The sequence below is a fragment of the Salmo trutta genome, chromosome 12 (assembly GCF_901001165.1).
Source record: "Salmo trutta chromosome 12, fSalTru1.1, whole genome shotgun sequence".
Taxonomy (NCBI): domain Eukaryota; kingdom Metazoa; phylum Chordata; class Actinopteri; order Salmoniformes; family Salmonidae; genus Salmo; species Salmo trutta.
Window position 1 is genome coordinate 63,474,881 of NC_042968.1, and position 27,702 is coordinate 63,502,582.

The 27,702-nt window shown below is 42.0% G+C and overlaps 1 protein-coding gene across 1 annotated transcript in view; it reads right to left on the reverse strand.

Annotated features, from left to right (window-relative positions):
- Nucleotides 1-25,709, reverse strand: part of LOC115203974 (tumor necrosis factor receptor superfamily member 10A) — a 36,276-nt gene extending 10,567 nt beyond the window's left edge. The window contains exons 1-4 of the mRNA XM_029769115.1: nucleotides 25,450-25,709; nucleotides 5,813-5,984; nucleotides 4,479-4,610; nucleotides 616-727 (exon numbers count right to left, since the gene is read on the reverse strand). Of these exons, the coding sequence (XP_029624975.1) occupies nucleotides 616-727; nucleotides 4,479-4,610; nucleotides 5,813-5,984; nucleotides 25,450-25,482 (449 nt within the window). The 5' untranslated portion in view covers nucleotides 25,483-25,709. The remainder of the gene's footprint in view (nucleotides 1-615; nucleotides 728-4,478; nucleotides 4,611-5,812; nucleotides 5,985-25,449) is intronic.
- Nucleotides 25,710-27,702: the final 1,993 nt, after the last annotated feature.

A 27,702-nucleotide genomic window follows, 5' to 3' on the forward strand; every position in this document is an offset into this window, starting at 1 on the left:
TTGTTTCTAGCCCAAACCATTCAAAAGTTCTACCCATATTACCAGCGCTACGTTTTTTTTCCTTCCATCACGCTTTGGCGGACGTTATTACATTCATAAACCTTGTTATGAGCCGTTCTAAAACTACTCGCGGAACATTAACCATTTGTTTACACCTTGTTCAGTCATGATACCTCATTAGCTAGGTAGCTAACAATCTGGTAATTTACCAGTATATCCAAACATTATGGGGCACAGAAAGAAAGGAAAGTAAAAAGCTTCTGACAGATCTCTTGCATGTCTTCACTCACTAGCTTGACGATCTTAAAGAAACAGAGTACATTCTCAATAGGAAATAGTGCTTTTTTCACAATATTCCACAAATGACTTTGTAATTTCAATGACAGGTATTTGTATCAACAGTTTTATAATAAACATGTGTTTACAGACGTATTCATTACATATTCGCTTCTAGGGCAAAACGTGCTTCAAAAGTAGCTGGAATTCTTATAGGCCCAATATAACCTGTATCTCAATCAGTTTTGTACAATTTCTTGTGGTCCTAAATGTTATGTGCCTAACTTTGATTTGTTTTTATTTAGAGGCCTAGGTGTAAATGTTTAAGCTGGCACTCACCTGACACATCTCTTGCAGACCTCACAGGCCTGCTCTGGCACACAGAAAGTGCCCGCTTGACACTGGCACTGGGTGTCTGCTTTACTGGTACAGGGCACTATCTGGCTCTGGTCTGTGAAGGGAGAGAGGGAGAGAGTACTAATATATTCGACATTCAATAATAGCAGTTTATTTTCAGCTGGTATACAGTGCCTTCGGAAAGTATTCAGACCCCTTGACTTTTTCCACATCTTGTTACGTTACGGTCTTATTCTAAAATGGATTAAATAAAAAAAAATCCTCAGCAATCTAAACACAATACCCCATAATGAAAAAGCAAAAACAGGTTTTTATACATTTTTGCTAATAAATACCTTATTTACATAAGTATTCAGACCCTTTGCTATGAGACTCGAAATTGAGCTCAGGTGCATCCTGTTTCTACTGATCATCCTTGAGATGTTTCTACAACTTGATTGGAGTACATCTGTTGTAAATTCAATTGATTGGGCATGATTTGGAAAGGCACACACCTGTCTATATAAGGTCTCACAGTTGACAGTGCACGTCAGAGCAAAAACCAAGCCATGAGGATGAAGGAATTGTCCGTAGAGCTCAGAGACAGGATTGTGTCGAGGCACAGATCTAGGGAAGGGTACCAAAACATTTCTTTAGCATTGAATGTCTCCAAGAACACAGTGGCCTCCATCATTCTTAAATCGAAGAAGTCTGGAAGCACCAAGACTCTTCCTAAAGCTGGCCGCCCGGCCAAACTGAGCAATCGGGGGAGAAAGGCCTTGGTCAGGGAGGTGACCAAGAACCCGATGGTCACTCTGACAGAGCTCTAGAGTTCCTCTGTGGAGATCTTACAGAAGGACAACCATCTCTGCAGCACTCAGGCCTTTATGGTAGAGTGGCCAGATGGAAGCCACTCCTCAGTAAAAGGCACACGACAGCCCGTTTGGAGTTTGCAAAAATGCACTTAAAGACTCTCAGACCATGAAAAACAGGATTCTCGGGCCTGAATGCCAATGCCAAGCGTCAAGTCTGGAGGAAACCTGGCACCATCCCTACGGTGAAGTATGGTGGTGGCAGCATCATGCTGCGGGATGTTTTTGAGCTGCAGCGACTGGGAGACTAGTCAGGATCGAGGCAAAGATGAATGGAGCAAAGTACAGAGAGATCCTTGATGAAAACCTGCTCCAGAGCGCTCAGGACCTCAGACGGGGACAACGGTTCATCTTCCATAAGGACAATGACCCTAAGCACACAGCCAAGACAACGCAGGAGTGGCTTTTGGACAAGTCTCTGAATGTCCTTGAGTGGCCCAGCCAGAGCCCCAACTTGAACCCCCGATCGAACAGCTCTGAAAAGATTTGAAAATTGCTATGCAGCAACGCTCCCCATCCAACCTGACAGAGCTTGAGAATCTGCAGAGAAGAATGGGAGAAACTCCCCAAATACAGGTGTGCCAAGCTTGTAGCATCATACCCAAGAAAACACGAGGCCATAATCACTGCCAAAGGTGCTTCAACAAAGTAATGGCCTCCCGAGTGGCAAAGTGCTCTAAGGCACTGCATCGTAGTGCTAGCTGTGCCACTAGAGATTCTGGGTTCGAGTCCAGGCTCTGTTGCAGCTGGCCGCAACCGGGAGTCCCATGGGGTGGGCGCACAATTGGCCCAGTGTCGTCTGGGTTAGGGGAGGGTTTGGCCATGCACGCTGACAGTTGCCACATGCATGGTGTTTCCTCTGACACATTGGTGCAGCTTACGGGTTAAGTGGGCATTGTGTCAAGAAGCAGTGCGGCTTGGTTGGGTTGTGTTTCGGAGCACGCACGGCTCTCGGCCTCTCCCGAGTCCGTACCGGAGTTGCAGTGATGAGACAAGACTTTAACTACCAATTAGATACCACGAGGTATCTAATTGGTAGTTAAAGGGGGTAAAACTAACAATTTAAAAAACATATATTTAAAAACAAAGTACTGAGTAAAGGGTCTGAATACTAATACAAAAAATGTATTAGCAAAAATTTCTACAAACCTGTTTTTGCTTTGTCATTATGGGGTATTGTGTGTAATTTGATGGGGGAAAAAAACTATTTAAGGCTGTAACCTAGCAAAATGTGGAAAAAGTCAAGGGGCCTGAATACTTTTCGAAGGCACTATATTATTAATGCACTAAGTTATACACTAAGTTATTCTTATGCAATTACCTTGCAAAATCAACAATCCAAAATAGCCACTAAATTGACTGCGTTACTCAAAAGATCATAGTGCGCTCATAAAATCGTTTAAAACAATGACCCAACAAGAACCATAAAAAAACTATTTCACAACATGTGAATGATAAGAAAATGAATTCTTAAGTAATCCTGCAGAAAGTAACTTTGTAATATAGCTGGCTAAAGAAAAAGACTAACAAGATGATATAGTAGCTGGAGGATACATTTTCTTAGTTTTGATTTAAATCTGTATTTTCTTAGATGCTCTCACTGTATAAGGCGTGAGAGACTATTTGATGAAAGCCTTCTGAAACATCATTTTTTACACCACAACTGTCACGATCGTCGTAGGAACTGGACCAAGGCGCAGCATGATTAAAGTTCCACATATTTTATTAAGTGAAACTTTGAAAAAAAAACGAATAAAGAAACAACGAACCGTGACTTCAGAGGTGCTACATGCACTAACTCAAAACAAGATCCCACAAAACACAGTGGGGAAATGGCTGCCTAAATATGATCCCCAATCAGAGACAACGATAATCAGCTGCCTCTGATTGGGAACCATACCAGGCCAACATAGACATAAAACAACCTAGATAACCCACCCTAGTCACACCCTGACCTAACTAACATAGAGAATAAAAGGCTCTCTATGGTCAGGGCGTGACAACAAATTGTGCTTTCTAGCGAGAGTTTTAAGACAAAGATTTGTCTGTTTACACAGTGTGGACTCTGAAGTGTGTATGCACTGATGCACTCATATAATAATGTTCTTTCTCAACACCTCAGTGACTAGCCATTGGGCACAGACGTTAGTTCACATCTAGTTTTGATTTACATTTGGTTGAGTTGTTAACTAACGTGAATTCAACATGAAATCAACAAACAAATTCCACGTCATTGGATTTAAGTTAAAAGTTGAGTGAGAAAATTACTAAATGCCCTTATGTAGATTACTTTTTGCAAATCCAATTAGTTTTCCACACCATCACATTGATTTTTGGGGTTGAAATATCATGAAAACAACGTTGCTTCAAACAGTTTTTGCCCAGTGGGGAAGAACAAAACATGTCAATCTCCTGTAACAGTAGTCTCCATAGTCTCTTTTCTTTGGGTCAGGCCTTTCATTTGGCACAAAGACACACGGTGTGGGAGAGAATACAACACAACCACATTCAACTGCTGTGCAAGGTAACGCAACCACACACATGACTCTCCTGAGACAGGTAACAAACAATCTGCATTCAGTGTGTGTGAAACAAAACAACAAAGACCCACCCACATATGCCATGTAATACCCCTGGATCATATTACCATGGAGCTTTTAAGACAGGGAGAAAGCCACAATGTATTATTCTGCCCTCTCTGGAACAAAAGTCTATCAAGTTAAACTGTGATTGCCCAATGCTCCATGAAAAGACTTCCGGAATGGTTGTCTACCTTGGTTAATAGTTTATGAATTGGCAACAGACAAAAGAGAGGGTCACTCTGCTTGATTGACTAGAAATAGCTAACTTCATGTGAAATGGAGAGTCTCTTCTTATAACGACACAAACTTGTTGGAACACAATCCTTTAAGGACAGCTAAAGAGGGCAGGTAAAAGGTAAAACAACAAACAACAGTTACAGGACTACAAATAAAAGTCAGAGGACTCCATTACCCATGCGACAGTGGGTGCAGGGCAGGCAGCGGTTCATCCCGTTGGAGTGTTCTGTGTAGGACAAACCATGTTCGCAGGGCATGCACGTCCCTTGCTCCATGTCCCGGTCGCACGCCCTCAGCATGAATGTACCTGTCGACCAATAAACCAATTAATAAAAAATGTACACAAATACAAATACTCTGTTATAGCCTTTTTAATTGTTTTATTTAACCTTTAACCAAATTTAGGACACATTTAGCCTGTAGCTTTTCTTCGAATAACACAGAGGGTGGTGTGCTTATGTATGTGTGTGTTGTGATGGTAGTGTGTGTGTGCTTGCTAACTGGCATGGCATAAGTAAACTTAATACTACAGTAGTGGTTTTGTTTCTACTTTCTTGGTTGTAATGTAACATTATCATTTTTCGTGCTCTGTTCATGCATGCAATGCTTTAGGCACCTTATTATCATGTGTTCAGAGAAAAGATACTATCACACCAGAAAGAGAGGGAAAGAGAGTGAAAGAGGGTAGGAGGGAGCGTGAGAAATGTACAGAGGAAAAGCTTGAAAAGGTAATTGGCATTTCTGACTAACTAGCTACAGATAGAGGCAGCGCAGTTAGCGACTTATCAAAATGCTATCTTATTGCAGCTAATTTACTAGTGTACAGTACGTATTTCAACTGTGGGTGTATCTCTATGCCTAGGCCTGTCTCTTTCTTTCTCTATCTGTCTGTCTGCCTGTTCTTATCTGACTGACCCAAAAGGTCAAAACAGGTGATCTAATCAGAAAAGTATTCGCTAGCTTGCTAATGCTAGCAATAGTAATAGCTTGTTAGCAATAGCTTCCTAGCAATAGCAAGGACGCTAGTACTGCTATAATGTCCTTGGCTCATTCCACAGCGCTGGCATCAGTAAGGCAGTGGTTCTGTTTTAATGGGACTACTTCCACTTTTAAAACAAACCCTACTCCCTGAATGTTTACTACTGGGTTTTGTTAAAAAGCATGGGTTGGGTTCCCAGCTGCTTGCTTGGACATGAGTTCTGCTTTGCTATCCTCACATATTTGGCATTACTCTGACTAAGGCACAGACTCTAATAGGAACCATTTTAAAGAAGCTGTAAACCCAGTCCGAGTTACCTTCTCTCTGGAATGCCTGCTTATAATTTATCATAAGGACCGGTTCTATATTGGGTTCTAGGTTATGTTCATAAGGGGTGGTTCTAGTTCTGGTTCCGGGCTCAGGTTTTAGAAACTCAGATTCGTCTGGCCTTGACTGAAAGCCTGGCAGTGTATAAGACCAACATTCTCGCTTGGGTTCTAGATCAGGTTTTGGGACTGGGTTCTCCTTACCAGCCTGGCAGTTGAGACAGCAGAGGCCCTGGTGGAGGTACTGCTGGTTCTCCACACAGTTTTTGTGTTGCAGCGTCCGGTTCCTGTCATCGCCGGACCACTGGGTCGCCACCACGCCATTCAGCTCTGCCCCACAGCACACCAGCCAAGAGCACAACAGGAACACCACCACCTAGACGAGAGAGGGATGGAGGGAGAAAGAGGTGGATAAGAGATGGAGGGGGGAGACAGGGGAGAATTTAATGTATTTATTTAACCTTTAGTTAACCAGGCAAGTCAATTAAGAACACATTCTTATTTACAATGATGGCCTGGAAAGAGGTGATTGTCAGTGCAGCAAGACAGAGAGAGAAAGAGAGAGAGAGAGAACAGGAGGGAGGGAGGGGTTCACATTGCCAGGTTCACACTCACCCACCCACCCACATTCAGAGAGTGGGAGGAGAGAGGACTGTATATGTTCTCGTAAGAAACCTTGTTTGAACTATCTGATCTGAACATCTGCACAGGAAAGCCAATTAGGAGAGCCGGCCGGAGTTAGAAAACAGAGACAGAACAACATAACATGTGTATGTACACAGTAGGGCTGTCCCTGACAACAGAAAATCTTGGGCGACCGAAGTCTTCTGTTCTTTCAAACAATCGATTGGTCTACATTTTTAAACGTGTATTTTTCCATATATAGACACACCGTATGTGTTTTAATCAACTATATGCATTGAGCTTATCTAATGCTTTAAGCTACGGTTTGATGAAATAAGAAAAATGCCTAAAGACACCGCCAGAGATCTAGATACCTGACCCAACTATTCTCCTCCCTCTCATGCTGGCTTTCGCAGATTCTGTCATTACTCTCCTGAAGTTGCTGGTAATAGGAGTCGGCAACCTTTCTCATGTGGAATGCCAATATATCTTTCCATTTCTACTGGTCTGCGTGTCAGCTATGGTTTTCAAATGCACATTTTCGTGAAACAGTTTAATTTAATTTAGAATATCTCAAAACCATTGTCATGTGGTTAATCAAAATTCTATCCAAATCTAAATGAAAATTATGCAAACCGAAAAAGTTACTTCTATTGCCATTGCCAACTATGTAAAAATAGCCTACATAAAGCCAACAAATAAAAACATTGGAACCTGCAGGTAGAAAATATCCTGATAAAAATAAATATCCTATAAATCACATGGGCTACACATGGCCTGTCTGCAACGAACTTGAAATTTTGTATCACCTATTAACTTGGGTCCAGCCAAAGCTTGCCTAGCGAACTTGCAACATTGTATAAAATATTCTGGGCTCTCAGAGTTTTCCAACCAGTGACCTGGGGACAGACACAGCTGTAGGCTATTTGTGCAAGGAATAAGACTTAGGCAGCAGCTCACTGGAGCTGAGTACCGGCAGGTCAAATGTTCCACTGCTTGAGCTTCTGCACCTAAATATTAACAGCACCAGCACCCAAAATGAGTACCGGAACCTATTTATGTCCAAGTCAAGCACTGATAAGAAGTAATAAGGTAGGCCTATTTTATGACGTTTCCACTGGATCGGGGCATGACATTTTTCCCTTTCACGCCGAGTTGTTATCGAAAGGGAGAGAGATGGAAAGATTTTTAAAAAACATTGAGGAGATATTGTAATCCGCAATGAATGTAAAAACAGATATTATTTGCTTGCTGTTTGAGTGGAAGAAAACATTACTTTGAGAAGCTCCACAGGTCATTAGTGGTGGTGAGTTAAGCCAATCAGAAATACTATCAGATCCCCAAATGGGCACAATTATAAACCTACATTTGCTCACAGGCCAGGTAGCCTATAGGTCTACTTCTATGCGTGCGCATCCTTACTCAACATTGACAGGAGTACTCCAAATAAAAGACAATGGCTAAATTGCCAAAACTCATAAATGGAATGACATAAACCAAAACTTGTTTCTCACAAGTGTAGCATAGGTTGTGCACTCTGCAAACAACGTGTCAACTCCGACAATGTTAATGGAAAGACTGGAATTATAATACTGAATGTATTAACAGAAATTACCGTATCCAAAATAACAAACATTGTAGATTAGAAATGATGTTTATAAAATTTGGGAGGTGCATGGCGATGCGGTACAGAGCTGGATTTGGCCTCTGTATGCCTCTGGAGGCTCCACAATTGTGTCACACCCTCCATATGGAGCCTCCGATCCACATTTTCGAATCAAGCATACAATGGCTTTTAGTCTAGGCCTCCGCAATGGATAAGTTTACTGAGATGAGCGCAAATGTGTATATACAGTTGAAGTCGGAAGTTTCCATACACCTTAGCCAAATACATTTAAACTCAGTTTTTCACAATTACTGACATTCAATCCTAATAAAAATTCCCTGTCTCAGGTCAGTTAGGAACACCACTTTATTTTAAGAATGTGAAATGTCAGAATAACAATAAAGAGAATGATTTATTTTAGCTTTTATTTTTTTCATCACATTCCCAGTGGGTCAGACGTTTACATACACTCAATTAGTATATGGTAGCATTGCCTTTAAATTGTTTAACTTGGGTGAAACATTTTGGGTAGCTTTCCACAAGCTTCCCACAATAAGTTGGGTGAATTTTGGCCCATTCCTCCTGACAGAGCTGGTGTAACTGAGACAGGTTTGTAGGCCTCCTTGCTCACACATGCGTTTTCAGTTCTGCCCACACATTTTATATGGGATTGAGGTCAGGGCTTTGTGATGGCCACTCCAATACCTTGACTTTGTTGTCCTTAAGCCATTTTGCCACAAATTTGGAAGTATGCTTGGGGTCATTGTCCATTTGGAAGACCCATTTGCAACCAAGCTTTAACTTCCTGACTGATATCTTGAGATGTTGCTTCAATATATCCACATAATTTCCCCTCCTCATGATGCCATCTATTTTGTGACGTGCACCAGTCCCTCCTGCAGCAAAGCATCCCCACAACATGATGCTGCCGCACCCGTGCTCCACGGCTGGGATGGTGTTCTTCGGCTTACTCCAAACATAACGATGGTCATTATGGCCAAACAGTTCAATTTTTGTTTCATCAGAGGACATTTCTCCAAAAAGTACGAGCTTTGTCCCCATGTGCAGTTACAAACCGTACTCTGGCTTTTTTATGGCGGTTTTGGAGCAGTGGCTTCTTCCTTGCTGAGCGGCCTTTCAGGTTATGTCGATATAGGACTCGTTTTACTGTGGATATGGATACTTTTGTACCTGTTTCCTCCAGCATCTTCACAAAGTCCTTTGCTGTTGTTCTGGGATTGATTTGCACTTTTCGCACCCAAGTACGTTAATCTCTAGGAGACAGAATGCGTCTCCTTCCTGAGCGGTATGATGGCTATGTGGTCCCATGGTTTTTATACATGCGTACTATTGTTTGTACAAATGAACGTGGTACCTTCAGGAGTTTGGAAATTGCTCCCAAGGATGAACCAGATTTGTGGAGGTCTACAATTTTCTTTCTGAGGTTGATTGGCTAATTTCTTTTGATTTTCCCATGATGTCAAGCAAAGAGGCACTGAGTTTGAAGGTAGGCCTTGAAATACATCCACAGGTACACCTCCAATTGACTCAAATGATGTCAATTAGCCTATCAGAAGCTTCTAAAGCCTCTAAAGCTCTTTAAAGGCACAGTCAACTTAGTGTATGTGAACTTCTGACCAACTGGAATTGTGATACAGTGAATTATAAGTGAAATAATCTGTCTGTAAACAATTGTTGGAAAAATGACTTGTGCCATGCACAAAGTAGATGTCCTAACCGACTTGCCAAAACTATAGTTTGTTAAGAAGAAATGTGTGGAGTGGCTGAAAAACAAGTTTTAATGACTCCAACCTAAGTGTATGTAAACTTCCGACTTCAACTGTATATTTGTTACTGCTCAACTAAAATAATCTCGGTCGACCAACTGCCTAACGACCAAACAGTCAAGCAGTCGACGAATTGGGGTCAGCCCTAGTATACAGGTTTACACCATGTACTGGTTTTAAATTAAGGTGTGGAGTGCATGAGTCATTCAGTACAGTTGAAGTAGGATTCTGGCAATGTCGAATGGCCAGGTGCCATCACTGTTCTGGTGTTCAGAGAAGATCCAAGGGTTAAAGACATGAAGGGAGTTAAAAACAGATTGCATTTGTCACAATGTTGCTTCCATCCCTCTCCTTGCGCCAATATTTTTTTTACACATAGACAAACAGACGCTTATGAGAGTTCAAAGTTCATCCAAACCATTTCAACCTATTCAAAATGTCATTTTGGTTAAACCTATTGTCTTGGACGACCATGATCCTCCCTAGTAAGGAGATAAGATATCTTATAGCTAAAGCTAGCACGTTGCTGCCTATAACAGATTGATTCCCATCATCCCAGTAACCCATTCATGTGCTAGATAATAACAGGGCTTGCATGGATGGAGGGACAGAAACGAATACGGCAGAGGACTTTAGTGTGTCCCCCAGGCACGGGTGTTTGTTCACACACCTTTTCATCGTGTGATTGTGAGAAGGCCCTATTCACGGCCGAACAACACGCTTTAGTTCCTCTACTTCAAATGACCCACATTCTTAAAGCCGGGCTCTTTGACTGGGCTGACATGCGACACCACCACGAACCGCCTCGGACGTAACTCGAACCTTCCCGTGTAAAAGAGCGGCCTAGTTTTGGGAGGTTTTGGCTCTCTTGTACCCCACCTTATCCAACCACCCTCCGACCCCCATACCTCGCACACAGGGCTCAGTTTAATCGAACCCATCATTTTTACGCAATAGCTATTTTATTTTTCCCATGGTCAAATTAGATAACAGATATATGGAAGTCACTGAGCACAGATACATGCACAGAATAATTTGATTATTGTGGATAGTCAGATTAATCTAATAGTTTGTTTAAAATGTTTAGCTGCTTTTTAAGAAGAACGGTTTCTCTATTTCTGAAATGCATTCTTTCAGTTTTTCCAAACTCACTTCACTCGCACATAACAGGGAGACTTGTGCTACCGGTGTGGCACAGGTGCAGATCAAATACACCGCTGGAACGCCATTTAAAATGTTTACATGTCCTAATAATTTGAACGATCGTTTCCAAAACCAGGAATTTTAATCGGCATGAGTTTACTTTGATGTTGACCTTATGCCGATGAAGATAAGCTATGTAAGGTGTTGACATGACTATTTCCATACTCGGCCTACTGCCATAATCAGTTTAATATTGAATTATCAGTGTGCATGTAAAAATACAATTTTGGGCACTATAAAAAAATGTATAGTACCAATAGTAGGTAGACTTTCCTCAAAAGGTAGAGTTACCGTTTTCAGAATAAGTCTGTGTGTGCACGGGCAGTAGCTGGTAAACGAAGACGCTGGAGAAACATACACTCAGAAAAAAGGGTTCCAAGCGGGTTCTTCGGGTGTCCCCATAGGACAACCCTTTTTGGTTCCATGTAGAACCCTGGGTTCTACATGGAACCCAAAACAGTTCTACTTGGAACCAAAAGGGTTCTTCTTCTGACTAACAGACTGGAGTTGACTTCTGACTAACAGACTGGAGTTGACTTCTGACTAACAGACTGGAGTTGACTTCTGACTAACAGACTGGAGTTGACTTCTGACTAACAGACTGGAGTTGACTTCTGACTAACAGACTGGAGTTGACTTCTGACTAACAGACTGGAGTTGACTTCTGACTAACAGACTGGAGTTGACTTCTGACTAACAGACTGGAGTTGACTTCTGACTAACAGACTGGAGTTGACTTCTGACTAACAGACTGGAGTTGACTTCTGACTAACAGACTGGAGTTGACTTCTGACTAACAGACTGGAGTTGCTTCTTGTTAGACTGAGGTTGACTCCTGACTGACAGGCTGATGTTGACAACAGAGTTGACTCCTGACTCTAAGCTCCTGTCGCTCCTCACTTGGTTCTCTGGAAGGTGGTCATGTCTTGTTGTTCACAGGGAGTTTCCTGGCCGGTGCAGCCCTGCTGTGCAGCCATCACGCCTCTTGATGGCTCTCTCCTTCTCCCCCCTCCCACCTACTCTCCCCGTTCTATCTGCTCATGTCAGACTTTCCACAGACACAGGGAGGCAGAGCGGAGGGGCTGACGACCGGCAGAGCACTCACAATCACAGCTTTATCCAAACACTGAGCCTCTTCACACCTACTACACTTTTCATAAAAATACCGTCAACTGCACATATTACTCAAATGTAAACTTGCATACTTGCTAGGCATCGGTCACTACCTCCGGAGTTTGCTTTGGAGCAGGGTACTGCGAACAGAATTGTCTTGTTGAGCCAACACCCCTACAGTATAAATGGTCACAGCAGAGCAATGTTTTTGAAATAGCTGAAATGTTGACATTTTCCTAACATTTGAGACTTGTTTTATTGAGGTTTTACCTGAAATTGCAGTAACAGTCTGTTACATTCTGAAATTGCCACAGTAGCTGCCGGCTACACTGAGCCACGTAAAACTATGGAAGCCCATCCCCACCAAACACATGTAAAATGTAGATCATACAAATAGGATATGTTGTAACAATGTATGATGATTTCAGAGGTGGCACCACAGGTCCCAGAGTGGTGGGGGGAATCTCTTTCACCACTCCACTCCACAGACTCTCCTTCATATCTTGCAGTGGGAATAGGGCTATTGTGAGAGAGAAGAGCCAAAGAGAGAAGGGAGAGAGAGCGAGAGAGAAAGATTGCAGGCACAAACAGAGAACAAGCGAGAGGGGGAGAGAGGATTATAACAGCTTGTAAGATTGTATAGAGAGAGTAAAAGAGTTGAGTGTGTGTGACTGAGGCCGTGTGAAAAAGAAGGCAAGCGGGGAAAATGACAGTGTGCAAGTATGTGTTCATTTTCTGAAATTTGTGAGAGGGAAAGAAGGAAAAAAGGAGAAAAACACAACCAGGGAAGAGAGAGGAGAGCTTGAGCCATGCATTGGAACCACATCATATAAAAAGAAGTTGTGAAACCATGGCGAATCCCACAGACAGTAATCAGGCTTGCTTAGAAGGGTAACTATGGTTATGTGCCCAATCAAAAGCCAGGTGGCCTGTCTATACTGGAAAGAACACACACACACACAGGGCTGCTGAACGGTGACATCATTTCCTGTCTGAGTGCATTCTTGGGCCTGTGGATCACTAGATTCCGCCATTCAGCAGCCATCCCATCCTCACAGACAAACCTGTTCTTCTCTCAGCAGTTTATAGACGCTCCACAGAGGGAAAAGTTCACTTTATGGGGAGGAGGAATATCTAACAATGGCATTTTCCCATTGAGCCATGGCCATGAGAGAGTGAGAGTTTCTTGTGTGACTGAGGTTTGCTGCTCAAATGTTGAATTGGGAAAAAACAGTGGTGAAAAAGGACCCCAATTGTAATACTTGAGTAAAAGTAAAGATACCTTAATAGAAAACGACTCAGGTAAAAGTAAAAGTCACCCAGTAAAATACTAACTGAGCAAAAGTCTAAAAGTATTTGGTTTAAAATATACTTAAGTATCAAAAGTAAAAATCATTTTAAATTCAGGTGCATTATATTAAGTAGAGGTCGACTGATTATGATTTTTCAACGCCAATACCGGGGGGGGGGGGAAGGCAGATATCGGCCAATTTATTTGTAATAATGACAATTACAACAATACTGAATGAACACTTATTTTAACCTAATATAATACATCAATAAAATCAATTTAGCCTCAAATAAATAATGAAACATGTTCAATTTGGTTTAAATAATGCAAAAACAAAGTGTTCGAGAAGAAAGTAAAAGTGCAATATGTGCCATGAAAGAAAGCTAACGTTTAAGTTCCTTGCTCGGAACATGAGAACATATGAAAGCTGGTGGTTCCTTTTAACATGAGTCTTCAATATTCCCAGGTAAGAAGTTTTAGGTTGTAGTTATTATAGGAATTATAAGACTATTTCTCTCTACACGATTTGTATATACCTTCGACTATTGGATGTTCTTATAGGCACTTTAGTATTGCCAGTGTAACAGTATAGCTTCCATCCCTCTCCTCGCTCCTACCTGGGCTCGAACCAGGAACACATCGATAACAGCCACCCTCGAAGCAGCGTTACCCATGCAGAGCAAGGGGAACAACTACTCCAAGTCTCAGAGCGAGTGACGTTTGAAACGCTATTAGTTCGCACCCGCTAACTAGCTAGCCATTTCACATCGGTTATACCAGCCTAATCTTGGGAGTTGATAGGCTTGAAGTCATAAACAGCGCAATGCTTGAAGCACAGCGATGAGCTGCTGGCAAAACGCACGAAAGTGCTGTTTGTATTTTATCTAACGGGTGGCATCCCTAAGTCTAAATATTCCTGTTACATTGCACAACCTTCAATGTTATGTCATAATTACGTAAAATTCAGGCAAATTAGTTCGCAACGAGCCAGGCGGCCCAAACTGTTGCATATACCCTAACTCTGCGTGCAATGAACACAAAATGACACAATTTCACCTGGTTAATATTGCCTGCTAACCTGGATTTCTTTTAGCTAAATATGCAGGTTTAAAAATATATACTTCTGTGTATTGATTTTAAGAAAGGCATTGATGTTTATGGTTAGATACAGTCGTGCAACGATTGTGCTTTTTTCGCGAATGCGCTTTTGTTAAATCATCCCCCGTTTGGCGAAGTCGGCTGTCTTTGTTAGGAAGAAATAGTCTTCACAGTTCACAACGAGCCAGGCGGCCCAAACTGCTGCATATACCCCGACTCTGTTTGCAAGAGAAGTGACACATTTTCCCTAGTTAAAAGAAATTAATGTTAGCAGGCAATATTAACTAAATATGCAGGTTTAAAAATATATTATTTTGTATTGATTTTAAGAAAGGCATTGATGTTTATGGTTGGAGCAACGTGTACCTAAGCGATTATATGCAACGCAGGACAGGCTAGATAAACTAGTAATATCATCAACCATGTGTAGTTAACTAGTGATTATGATTGATTGATTGTTTTTTATAAGATAAGTTTAATTCTAGCTAGCAACTTACCTTGGCTTCTTACTGCATTCGCGTAACAGCAGGCTCCTTGTGGAGTGCAATGTAAAGCAGGTGGTTAGAGCGTTGGACTAGTTAACCGTAAGGTTGCAAGATTGAATCCCCAAGCTGACAAGGTAAAAATCTGTCGTTCTGCCCCTGAACAAGGCAGTTAACCCACCGTTCCTAGGCCGTCATTGAAAATAAGTATGTGTTCTTGACTGACTTGCCTAGTTAAATAAAGGCCCCCCCCCCAAAAAAAATGAAAAAGATAAATATTCGGCCAAATCGGCGTCCAAAAATACCGATTTCCGATTGTTATGAAAACTTGAAATCTAATATTAAGCTAACCAGATGGCACCATTTTCTTATTTTCCGGATGGCCAGAGGTACGCTCCAACATTCCAACATAATTTACAAACGAAGCATGTGTGTTTAGTGAGTCTGCCAGATCAGGGTTGTTCTGTTGATAAGTGTGCAATTTTTTTTTTATGTTACCTTTATTTAACTAGGCAAGTCAGTTAAGAACAAATTCTTATTTTCAATGACAGCCTAGGAACAGCAGGTTAAGTGTCTTGTTCAGGGCTAGAACAACAGCTTTGTACCTTGTCAGCTCAGGGATTCGATCTTGCAACTTCTCGGTTGCTAGTCCAACGCTCTAACCACCAGGCTACTTGGACCACTTCCATATCCTGCTTAGCATTCCAAATGTAACGAGTACTTTTGGGTGTCAAGGAAAATGGATGGAGTATTCTCTTTATGAATGTAGTGAAGTAAAAGTGAAAGTAGTAAAAAAAAGTTGTCAAAAAAGTACAGATACACCGAAAAACTAAGTAGTACTTTAAAGTATTTTTACTTAAGTACTTTACAACACTGGAAAAATATCTGTATTCTGCACAAAATCACTTCTGTACATGTACAATAAGTTCTTGGTATGAAACTGAGTAGACAGTAGACTGACATATTGTACAATATCAAGTCCTAAATGCAGACATCAAAACCTGATCGACCAACATTACAGCTACAAAGCTATTCTTTCCTACAGGCCTTACCACTTTCACACACCTTTTTGTGTTTTTCATATTACACTGGTTATTTCCTTGTAGTTACAGCACCCTGGTATAATGGCTAATAATGCTAAGTGCTACAGAAGACAATATCCCTCACCATACCCTTATCTAAACACTGGACAGCACACACACGCATACATGCACACACGCACACACATAGACCAGCCGCAATGTGGTATATGTTTCGTAAGGAAGAGGACCAGAGTGGCCACCTCAACCTCAGTGTTGAGAGAGAGCCCTCCAAGTCCTAAAGCCACAATCCCTTGTCTCTGGCAGCCCACCAATACTAAATACTCTAGTGTTGTACAGTACAGCAGACATCCTGCCCTGCACATGGCAGACACGGAGAGCTAGAGAGAGCGAGAGAGAGCGAGAGAGAGCGAGAGAAAGAGAGAGAGAGAGAAAATTAATGGACTGCTGCCTATCTGAGCATCATTGAGCCGCACTCTCAACCAGTTCCTGTCACTGCATTCGGGTACTTCCAAATTGCCCTGGCACATTCAACACATGCCACCGTGTACACTGAGATTGTATTTATTGCTGAATGACAGGACCCCCTTTCAGTGGAGCAAGTTATCAATGTGGCATTGACAGGGGTTTAATTCCCCTCCTGTGGGTCGTACAGTGAGCCTCATTATCTCAGGGAGAGCAAGGGAAAGACACACACGTACGCACACAAGTGAGCACAGTGTACACACACATGCGCACACAGTAGAAGGGCCAAGGGAGAATGTACTTTATTTGATACAGGACAGATGATTTCAATCATCGCCGTATCTGATATAAGGGGCAGCACGCTGTACCTCATTACGCCCCTGGATCCGGAGAGTGGGAGATTTGGGACCCTGACCCTCCTCCGTATCCCAATCATGCCTTTCCCATTAGCCTCGCCTATTCCCTCATCTATTATCTGTGAGGGAAATACGTGACAGTGGGAATACTGAACACCCATCCGCTCGGATTAACGGGACAGGCGGATGGAGGAAACAGGCCCTGTTACGGAGGTTCCGATTAGTCAAGGAAAGTATTGCTAAGAGGAAGGTAGGCTGAGATGAAGAGACACAGAAAGTGGAGAGACACTTAAAGGGACACTACGCATGGATATGAATGTTTGACAGATGTTTCGAAATCGCAAAAGTCGATGTCAAATCAAATCAAATTGTATTGGTCACATACACGTGTTTAGCAGATGTTATTTTGGGTGTAGCAAAATGCTATCTAACAAGTAATATCTAACAATTTCACAACATATACCCAATACACACAAATCTAAGTAAAGGAATGGAATTAAGAATGTATAAATATTTGAATGAGCAATGTCAGAGCGGCGAAGACTAAGATACCGTAGAATAGTATAGAATACAGTATATACATATGGGATGAGTAATGCAAGATATGTAAACAATTTTAAAGTGACTAGTGTTCCATTTATTAAAGTGGCCAGTGATTTCAAGTCTATGTATATATGCAGCAGCCTCTAATGTGCTAGTGATGGCTATTTAACCATCTGATGGCCTTGAGATAGAAGCTGTTTTTCAGTCTCTTGGTCCCAGCTTTGATGCACCTGTACTGACCTCGCCTTCTGGATGATAGTGGGGTGAACAGGCAGTGGCTCGGATGGTTGTTGTCCTTGATGATCTTTTTGGCCTTCCTGTGACATTGGGTGCTGTAGGTGTCCTGGAGGGTAGGTAGTTTGCCCCTGGTGATGTGTTGGGCAGACCGCACTACCCTCTGGAGCGCCCTGCGGTAGCGGATGGTGCAGTTGCCATACCAAGTGGTGATACAGCCCAATAGGATGCTCTCAATTGTGCATCTGTAAATGTTTGAGGGTTTTAGGTGTCAAGCCAAATGTATTCAGCCTGCTGAGGTTGAAAATGCGGTGTTACGCCTTCTTCACCACACTGTCTGTGTGGGTGGACCATTTCAGTTTGTCAGCGAGGAACTTTAAACTTTCCACCTTCTCCACTGCGGTCCCGTCGATGTGGACAGGGGGGTGCTCCCTCTGCTGTTTCCTGAAGTCCACGATCATCTCCTTTGTTTTGTTGACGTTGAGTGGGAGGTTCTTTTCCTGGCACCACACTCCCAGAGCCCTCAACTCCTCCCTGTAGGCTGTCTCGTCATTGTTGGTAATCAAGCCTACTACTGTTGTGTCATCTGCAAACTTGATGATTGAGATGGAGGCATGCATGGCCATGCAGTCATGGGTGAACAGCAAGTACAGGAGGGGACTGAGCACGCACCCTTGTGGGGCCCCGGTGTTGAGGATCAGCGAACTGGAGGTGTTGTTTCCTACCTCACCAACTGGGGGCGGCCCGTCAGGAAGTCCAGGACACAGTTGCACAGGGCAGGGTTCAGACCCAGGGTCTCAAACAGCATTTTTACATGCTAGGGCAGTGTGCAGTGTGATGGTGATTGCATCGTCTGTGGATCTATTGGAGCGGTAAGCAAATTGAAGTGGGTCCAAGGTGACAGGTAAGGTAGAGGTGTCCTTGACTAGTCTCTCAAAGCACTTCATGTTGACAGAAGTGAGTGCTATGGGGTGATGTCAAGAGGAGTTTGTGTCCCATGCCATATTTTATGTAGATCTAGCTATGCCCTAATACCAAACGAATGAGAACTGTCTAAATTCCTAATTTCATTCAGTGCCTATTTTACCCCCATTTATTTAGGGTTGCGATATAGTTGGACAGAAACAGTCCCTTATCCATTGTAAACGTGCCAATAGATAGACGAGGGATGGTGTCTTGTGGGTCAATTGCTTATACTAACTGTATTAGGCCAGTTTTACAACTTCCTGGGGACCTATATTATAAGTCTTCCCACGACACAACGTTCAACTATTACTCATCCCAGTCACCCCTAAAAAAGTACCTGGCTAAGAACAAGACCCTTTGTGGTTTGTGCCTTGAATTACTGAAAGACCAAAACTAAAAGGCAACAACAAAAAACAAGGTGTTTGTTGTGGGTTTTCAGTTTGACTGTTCTTCAGGAAACAAACCACATCTTGTTCTTAGTCTGTTCAGACCCTTGCTCTCTTATTTTGTCTACCTATAAATCCATGTAAACATTAGGTTAACCTTCAACACCATTACAAAACACTGCCTTGTAGCCAAATGTACAATACCGTATATCAATTACACATTTGACTGACAACACACGTATACTAGCAACATTCCTCATGGCAGTGTATAATTTACAAATTCTTCCATTCATGTTTTGATGACACACCACTCCTTCACTTTAGTTTCTCCCCTCCTTTAAATCTGGAAATTCCTGAATGTGAGTGTGTTTAATTGACTAATGTTATTCTGAGTAAGCTCACACTAAACTACCTTACCATTCAAACCCACATAGACAACCCTGACAAGATGCTGAAAGTAAACTGGTCTTCTACTTGAGAGATAAATCCTGCTTTTCTTTTAAAGCTGGGAGGAGAAGACATGCTCTGGTTACGTCTTTCAGTACTAAACCAGGTGACATACTGTATGCAGTACGCATACCTCTTCTGTGGTAGGGTTCTGGGGTATGGTACATCACAGCTTGTATCATTAAGAACAAGTTACTCACCCACCACAGCTATTCTTCATCAGACACTTAGAAAACAGGGATCCAAAAGGGTTCTTTGGCTGTCCCCATAGAAGAACCCGTTTTGATTCCAGGTTGAACTCTTTTGGGTTCCACGTAGAACCGTCTGTGGAAAGGGTTCTACGTGGAACCCGAAAGGGTTATATTTGTAACCAAAAGGGTTCTACCTGGAAACAAAAAGGGTTCTTCAAAGGGTTCTCCTATGGGGACAGCCAAAGAACCCTTTAGGGTTCTAGATAGCACCTTTTTTCAAAGAGTGTAACATAAAGACATATGGGGGGGTGAAGGTTTGACTTTGTTATATGAGAAACAGTACAGACAAATATGGAGCAGTACATAAAGCCACCAAAAAGACACAACAATAACCACAACACACATACAGTTGCACACACACACAAAAACCACACACAAACACGACACGAAGCCACCAAAATACAATGACACACATACAGTTTCCCCAGTCACACGCACAGCGTATCAGTAGGGAGCGTGTGAAACGGTGCGGCCCCCTCCTCCCAGGGAGTACAGGAAGGCCCAGACAATGCAGAGGCTTCATGCCGGGTTCAGCTCCTCTCTCTCTCTCTCTCTCTCTCTCTCTCTCTCTCTCTCTCTCTCTCTCTCTACAGTCCTAAGTCCTAGTCCTTCTAGTCAAGGCCGGGTCCGAGAGCAACTGGGCCGTATCCGCTCCAGCAGTTATTTATACTCAGGGAAGACACACACACACACACACACACACACACACACACACACACACACACACACACACACACACACACACACACACACACACACACACACACACACACACACTGAGTTTTCTCATGGGGGTAGGGTTCATTGATTACTGTAACATAGCACATTGTGTTTGTGTGTGCCTGTGTGTGACGCTGGGTTACAGTGAGTGACAGGTTAGGTTAGCTGGTTAGTTGGCTGTCACCTCAGTACGAGGTGTAAACAACAACCTTTGTGACGTTAGTTATGACGAAATTCCTGCTCAAAGCCAAACACTTGTGGTTGGTGACATGACTGACAATGAGACTGAGAGACCACAATAAATCTGACTCGATATAGTGTGAGAAAGAAGTGCACTGTAATGTCTATGAGTTGTGGTAAGGAGACTCAAACAGGTGTTCCATAGAGTTAACTACTCTTTATGGATAAAGAGTTAGACTTTCTGTGAAACTAGCTTCGAGGTAACACCATACTTAGCCAACTTAACCTATTAGATTGAGTTGAAGTTCTTGAGTTCATTTTAGAGCAGAGTTATGTTCTTTTTAACTTGTGTATATCAAATTTGCCCGAGTTAGAAAGGAATGACACAGATATAGGTAGGCTGTTGAAAGTGCGGCGCGAGAGAGAGAGAGAGAGGAAGATGGGAAGACGGAGAGAAAGAGAAGAGTGACTCACTCACAAATCTCTTTAGAGAATCCTGAAACCATTAACTTGTTCCAAAGACAATCACATTAGCTCCTTAACAGGGGTGTCTCCAAGTAAAAAGCTATTTGAAGCCCCTGGATACTTTATAGTCTTCTCCATAAACACATCAGAGGAAAAATTCAGACTATGTGTCTGGGCCAACAGATCTACAGGGCCTAAGTGACTATCTCAATGTGTGATTTATGTCTTTGTAAACACTATCCCAAGCTATGAACAAAGGTTGGGTCTCGTTCAACATCCTCTGAACATTTGAGCAGATCTAGGAGGGAAAAATACATAGAGAACTTGGCAGGGTTGCGAGACACCTTTGAGACAGTTTGAACTGAAATTTTAAACAGAAGTGTGGCCACTGTCAATGATAGCATATGCCCTCCCAGCCACGGTTACGGATGTCTGTGTTCAATTCAGACTGGTGATAATTCTGACATCACAAACTGTCTGAGTATTCTTGAATTCAGCTCTAGTTGAACTACTAGGCTACTTTACTAGTTCAGTAGATCTATACTTTACTAGTACAGTCAGATAAATGTGTTCTTTACACTGTAAAGCACTGTGATGGTTAATGAATCCCCAAAGAAACAAACCATGTAGTTTCCATTTGACTATGTCATTTATTAATAAATACCTGGTAAATGATGTGCCATGAAATAAAGTACAAGGTTCACTAACTACACTCAGGGGCCAGTTTATTAGGTACACAATCCTGTTCTCAAAAATGGTTCGCTACTACAGATAGTGAGTCACATGGCCTTGGCTTGCTATATAATGCAGGCAGACAGGCATCGAGGCATTCAGTTACTGTTAGATTTAATGTTAGAATGGGCAAAACGAGTGACCTAAGCAACTATGAGCGTGGTATGATTGTCGGCGCTAGGCTCGCCGAGTTCCAGTATCTCAGAAATGGCTGGCATCCTGGGTTTTTCACGCACAACAGTGTCTAAGGTTTACTGAGAATGGTGTGACAAACAAAAAACATCCAGTTAGCGGCAGTCCTGTGGGCAAAAACAGCTCGTTGATGAGAGAGGTAGAGAATGGCAAGACGAATCCCGGTTCCTGTTGCGTCATGCTGATGGCAGAGTCAGGATTTGGCATAAGCAGCATGAGTCCATGGCCCCATCCTGCCTGGTGTCAACGGTACAGGCAGGCTGGTGGCGATGGTGTAATAGTATGGGGAACGTTTTCCTGGCACACATTAGTTACCTTGATTGAGCAACATTTCCATGCCCCAAAGAATTCAGGTTGTTCTGGAGGAAAAGGGGGGTCCAACACGGTACTAGATGAGTGTTCCTAATACATTGGCAGCTGAGTGTATGTTCCCTGAGTAACAACTGCATCAAACAGATCGGTCTACAGTAGTGAAGGCACCCATTTGAGAACGTAAGAGCAACTTCAACTACATCAAACACGTCTTGACATGTTCCTCAGCTTGAGCGGGTGTCATAAATGCCAGCTGTCTGTCTGTCTGTCTGTCTGTCTGTCTGTCTGTCTGTCTGTCTGTCTGTCTGTCTGTCTGTCTGTCTGTCTGTCTGTCTGTCTGTCTGTCTGTCTGTCTGTCTGTCTGTGTGTCTATAGGGGCTACAGTAAACAGGAAACTGAGTCATACATAAGGTGTGGGCAACAGGTGTATTTCCTGATAAATCTTGGTGAACACATGACGTCAATCTAACATTACAACAGATAAACAAGTCTTTGTCAGAAGCTATTAAGTGGCTAAGATCTTTGACGGCCTGGAACCCGTGGTTGAGTCAATAAAGAAACATGTGACCTTCACTACTCCTTATCAACACCTTTGAATTCTGAATTTTGAGTAACAGTTGATTCAAAGTACGTAGAATGTCTCTTCAATGGCGTAAATATTAAAACATCACTTCCGTTGTTCTGGTCGTTTGTGATAAAAATTATAGTGTGAAAATACATTGACACCGTCACAGCTGTTCCCCACATCCTTCCTCTTACTTTTTGAGGTTTGATATGAACTCTAATTGACAACAGAACAGAGAGATGTGTGAGTGAATGTAGACACCTGCCTTCTTATTACAATGCTTGCACTGGGATTGCATCGTAATGTAGGCTGTAGTCTGCATGTGACTTCTCTACTTTATCCATGCTGGTGCTTGCAGTGGAATGTAAGAGGTGCCAGTCTGGTACCATTCTATTTCACTATACCAGAGATGGTATTCAAAAAGACAATCCTTAAATGCTTTTGTGTTACCTTCAGAAACACAACCAAATGATTATTTTTGCCACAGTATATATGACATTTATTACACTCTTAGAATTTTCGCAGTCAGAATGACTGCTCATTAGCTTGAAGGGGGGTCCCTCTAGGCCCAGCGGTTCTACTGTTAAAGAGACATATTCTAAAATGCGCTTCTAGTGTTACAGAGACATATTCTAAAATGCAGTTCTAGAGAATAGGCCTATGTTTACCACGTGACCAATATCGACCATGAAGTAGCAGAAACAATCACTCTGTTGACCAATATCCTAAGCAACACTTTTGAACTTGTTCTTCTACTAATATAGAAGTAGTTGGTAGGCCTATAACTCCTTGATGATTGTCTTTTTTTGTTGTTGACCTCAGAGATTTCCTGTGTGAACTCACACCCAGATAACATCTAGTGTAAAAGAGTGCGGGCTGGGCACGATTACATTGATGCCACTGATAATCCATAAATCGGTATTTACTAAAGGGACATGCACATACACTGCAGTCATTTGCAATGGAGAGGGGTTAGGGGGTTTGGAAGTCCCCCGCATAGTCCCCTAGCAACAAGCACTGACTGGTGAGAAGACTCCAGAAGTTTCTGTAGTTTACAGAAAAGATAAACAATGACATCGCCACACCAGAAATCAAAGTCATTTGGTCTAAGTAGCGGAGCAATGCATGACTTCAAACTTGGATCTGGTGATCAGGCTATTCTGTCCAAAACAACCTCTGGTGCTGACTTGTACAAATGGAAAAGTGATGTCCTTTTATGTTGCCTACCCCTACCCAACTGACAATAAAATAGCAAATACCACCAACCTATGGTTGTGTGGCAATAAATTCATCTGGTTGAATGGTATTTCCATGAAAATTACACACAAATTGGTTGATATTGCAAATCGTCATACATTTAAAAACAATCCCAACGCATTTATGTCTATGAATTTCTCATATTTAGTGTCAAACCCAAATGGTCTTTTATCCAAGGTAAAGTGTTTCAGGTTTTACTGAGGCCATATTTATAGTGTCAGGCTTTGGCACTGCACGGCTGGAAAAAACAACAGCACAGCACTGAATGGCTCTTTCTGTGTGGAATAAACTTTACACAGGCATGACTTACTACGACTCTCAATTAAATATATAGGCATGTGTGTGTGTGTGTGTGTGTGTGTGTGTGTGTGTGTGTGTGTGTGTGTGTGTGTGTGTGTGTGTGTGTGTGTGTGTGTGTGTGTGTGTGTGTGTGTGTGTGCACTTCTGTCTGTCTGTGTGTGTCCAAGTGTGACCTAGGAATCTAGGACAGTTCATATTCATTTCCCGCAATGTATTCATGAATATTGAAGCTGTGATATTTTGCAGACCAGATTTCTCTGCGTACCAAGGGTTCTGTATACTTTGAAACTTCTAATAGAGAGGTGCTAAACCATGTTTTGATCAACACGGTGGCTTACATTGAAAGGTAGGCTTCGGCTATACTGTAGTTAGCTGTGTAAGTAGTAAGTAGGTGTACCCCCATTGACATCAAGGTAATAACTAGCCTATACATGAATATAAAAAAATATATATACAATCATATAATTAAATCATGACAGCCATTCAGCCAATGTTTCAAACTGTTATAAGACCTCAATTTAGAAGATGCCAGCAGGGTCTGGTTTGTTTGACCCAATGTCCAAGACAGTGCTGATGCCTGGGGGCTGAATTAATAGCGTGGGATCATGTTCAGCACCAGATGGTGACTGTTGTCACGGGGGAAGGGTTCGAAATTATACACCACATGTACAGTAGAGTAGCCTACAGTATACACTTCCAATACTGTTTCCCAGTAAACAAACACACACCACTAAAACCGCGCAGCAGTTATCACGCCATGGTGTTCAACTGCACGTGGGCTACGACTATGAGACACTACGGAAAGTTATAGTTTATCCAATACGTCTCGAGAAATGTTATCTAACGGACGGCTGAGATTGCAGCAGCCTTTCTCTTGATCAGCGACGCAGCGGCTGCTCGAGCGTGGCCCCTTGCCGTGAGCAAGTCATACACTTCGGGTAAACTTATTAAGTCTTCGTTTGTAACAGGATAAATCAAGTATTTCATCTCCATAGCATCGCGCCATTGGCTACTATTTCAGCCGGAGTAAAAATGACTTTGTGTCGTTCATACTTCAAGTAATCACTTCAGTTCAACCAGTGGTCTTGACAGGCTATAGGCTGCAATTATCGGCTACACACTACTCGAATAGGGTGATACACGCCTCACACATTTTCGGCGTTATCAAAACATAATAAAACAACATGGTTTACTATGTGGCACTGTACAATATTTGATTTTCTTACCGAACTTTTGATGAACGTCAGATTGAAGTTCATCTTGGAACTCCGAACTCAAGCGAATATCATCCAAAATTCAACCTCGTTAAGAAATGTAAAACTTCCTCAAAACACGACTACTTGGAATATAAAAACATTGTAAATAAAGAATCCGCTATTGAAACATCCGGTTGTTTCCATACATTTAGTTATAAAAAAAAATTGATACTGAAGAGTTGTCAGCCTTGAGCACTCTCACTTGCAACAGTTCCACCACCAATGGCATACTTCTTTCAAATTAAGTCCTCTATACTCATTGACGTCATGCCCATATACCAATCACATAACTTCATTTGGAGTGAAAAAAACAAGAATGTCACTCCCAAGAGTTAACTTAGAAGTAGGCTACAGTAGGCCGACATCAATAAATATAATACAATATTTTATGCGCGTTGGGTAGAGTATTTCTACATCTTTACATTTGAGTCATTTGCAGACGCTCTGATCCAGAACAATTTACAGGAGCAATAATGGTTAAGTGCCTTGCTCAAGGGCACATCAACAGATTTTCCCCCAAGTCGGCTCAGGGATTCAAACCGGCTAACTTTTAGTTACTGGCCCAACACTCTTAACCACTAGGCTACCTGCCATCTACTTCATTCATTCCAACATTTTGTGTTAAATATATTGCGGATTACAATGTTTGGCGATAATATCAAGTGTACTACATCTGAATCTTCTGTAACGTAGGCCTACCTGAATAAGCCATATGTATGGCTCTCGGATCACCTGATTCATTAGGAGTAAACAATTGCACCCTGGGGAATTTCAACACTTGATTGCTTCTTTAAAGTAACTGTCCAGTGTTTCCAGATGTCTATGAAATATGATCAATAATTAATTACAATATGAGTGAAATTGTTTTCGTTCCATATTATTTTTATTAAGTACATGTATGTTAAAAAGCAGCTTTTCTATTTTGGAATGATGTGACCGTATCCCAGCAACAATGGTGCGGGTGTATACTGGTCATCAAAAATATTCACATGTGTCGACCGCTGATTGACCAGCTCATCCTCATCAGGTGGATGACATCGTCCTCTATGAGGAAGTAGCAAGCATTTTTTAAATGCTCTGTTTGAGGTGTGTTTAAAAAAAAGCTTTTTCTCCAATTCATGCTTTGGCCACAATTACGAGTATAAGATGAGTCAACAACATTATTTGGGTATGAGTTAACAGAATATAAACTTTTGAAAGTGAGATTTTCACTGGACAGTTCCTTTAAATCATAGGATCCATTCTGCCAGCGCCAGACAATGAGGCAACAGTGATATTGTGCAATCAGCAAACCTTTACACAAGTACAGAGTAAAGAATTAGGAATTACTAGGTCAGTTCACTGGCTAGCCTATGCCTACTTCTCTTTTATCTGTCTGTAAAGTATTTTTGACCATGAAATAAAAGAAGTGAAACTTAGCTTACAGTAATTTAAATGAATCTGTTTGAATGGTATTTCCATTAAAATGACTCTCAAATTGGTTGATATTGCAAATCGTCACATATTTAAAAACAATTCCAACGTATTTATGTCTATGAATTTCTCATATTTAGTGTCAAGGTAAAGGGTTTCAGGTTTTACTGAGGCCATATTTATAGTGTCAGGCTTTGGCACTGCACAGCTGGAAAAAACAACAGCACAGCACTGAATGGTCCTTTCTGTGTGGAATAAACTTTACACAGGCAGGATTTACTACGACTCTCAATTAAATGTAGATCTACAGTCCATCTCCAGAATGGTGTAATGGTATAATTCAATACCATTGGATAAACTCTGGCTTCCGTTGGACATGTGTTTTGTGTGTCAAATAAGGTAAAGGCTTAGTCAAGCAACCCAAGATGCAAATTAGCTGTAGTTCCACAGGTAATGCCACATTTGTAGGTATGATTAGAACGCTGTAGGCTCCAAACTTCACTCCTATGTTAATGACCAGATGCAACAGGTCTACAGACTTAATATTGGTCACATTGACATCCTCCCTTGCTAGGCTAGGTTCTCTATGATAACTTAACCAGATGGTGAACAAGACTATATTGCAGCTTGATCATCGTACTGTATGTAGCATGCAGTTTTGCCTGAGTTGTGCAGCATATGTATGAGTGTGTCTGGGTCTATGTTGACAACTGGTATACCAACTATGCTAGGGAAATGCTTCATTGACAAAAGACATGGAGAGAGTGAAGGAATGTCCTGTTACCCACTGTACAAACTAAGACCACTTAT